The 1,351-nt window shown below is 30.4% G+C and overlaps 1 protein-coding gene across 1 annotated transcript; it reads right to left on the bottom strand.

Moving 5' to 3' along the window:
• Positions 1-260: 260 nt before the first annotated feature.
• LOC102583415 (uncharacterized) lies at positions 261-1,081 on the bottom strand. Its single transcript, XM_006350147.2, has one exon. The coding sequence runs from the start codon at positions 866-868 to the stop codon at positions 509-511; it is 360 nt and encodes a 119-aa protein (XP_006350209.1). The 5' UTR covers positions 869-1,081; the 3' UTR covers positions 261-508.
• Between the last annotated feature and the right edge of the window lie 270 nt (positions 1,082-1,351).

The following is a 1,351-nucleotide window of genomic DNA, read 5'->3' as shown; positions in this document are numbered from 1 at the left end:
GTCTTGACTCCACCCCCACCCACCACAAACCAAAAAAACAAATAAAATAAAAAAGTTAGAACAAAAAATAAAGTAAAATCTATTTGAATAAGTTATACACTACTTGTATCTATAAAAAATAACAAATATTTAATAAAATAATCGAAACATAAATAAATTGTTCAACAAAATACCATCATAAATACAAAAAAAAAAAAAAATAGAAAGCCTCATATTTACTAGAAGAAAAAAATGTTTTTTTTTTCAATTCACATTGAGAGAATAAAATAAAAATTACTACCTAGTAAGAACTTAGTTCCTGACCACCCCTGCCACCATTCCAATACTAATACTAATACTAATAATAATAATAATAATTTCATCGTTCATTTCATATCATTATATCATCATTCTAAAATAATAAAAATAAAATTTGTTAATAAAATAAATGCATGTAACCTGATCTGAACATCGCCGTTATAAAAAAAGAAAAAAAAGAGAACCCTTACTATAGTTCTATTTTCTCTCTTTACTTCTTTCCTTCTTCTTCTGTTGTTGTTGTCGTCGTCGTCGTCTTAACTTCTTCTTTAGCTGGCGGTGGTGGTGATGGTGATGGTTGTGAAGTATTAGGGATACCACCATCAATACAACTTCTACATTTTCTTTCAACCCATCCTTCAATATCATCTTCACCATTACCACTAAAATGTCTACCACCACAAAGCCTAGCAATAATACTAGCAATAACACCAACTATTGTTATTACTGCTAGTACAAGTAGCAATGTCTCTATAGATTTATATGTATTACTACTTGAAGAAGATGATGAATAGTAATTAGTGTTTTGTTGATCCACTACTAGTGGTGGTAACTCTTTCTCATTCTCCATATTATTTTTTTGGTGTAGGGTGGGGTGGGGGTGTTCAAGTTCTTGAAGGTGTACAAAAAGATGGTGGAAATATTGAGTTTGATGAAGAGGAGTGTTGGGTAGTAGTTAGAGAGTTTAAAGTGTTGAAAGTGGGGTTTTGAAGTATGTGTTTGGTGATGAGAGAAAGTGAAAATTTTGTGGGTGAAAGAAAGTGTAGTTGAGGTTTGAGTTGGAAAAAGAAATATATAATGACTTATATGTGTGTATATATACACATTGTGTTAAAAGAATATATATTATTTATTAGAATAGAAGGCTAATAAGAGGGGAGATAAGGGGCTAGTCTCCTCCTTTCTTATTGTTACGTGTTGCTTCACTGGTTATGTTTATCTTGTCAATTGTTGTCGTTATTTTTTTTTCTAGCACGTTTTGATAATGTATCATTGTGTCAAGTATATATTGAAAATAAGTAGTTTTTTTCACACAAATAGGAGTAAGGTCTGT

This window comes from Solanum tuberosum, unplaced genomic scaffold (genome assembly GCF_000226075.1).
Source record: "Solanum tuberosum cultivar DM 1-3 516 R44 unplaced genomic scaffold, SolTub_3.0 scf00118, whole genome shotgun sequence".
NCBI lineage: Eukaryota > Viridiplantae > Streptophyta > Magnoliopsida > Solanales > Solanaceae > Solanum > Solanum tuberosum.
Note: the sequence above shows the minus strand (reverse complement) of the source record. Positions and strands in the feature narration are given on the sequence as shown.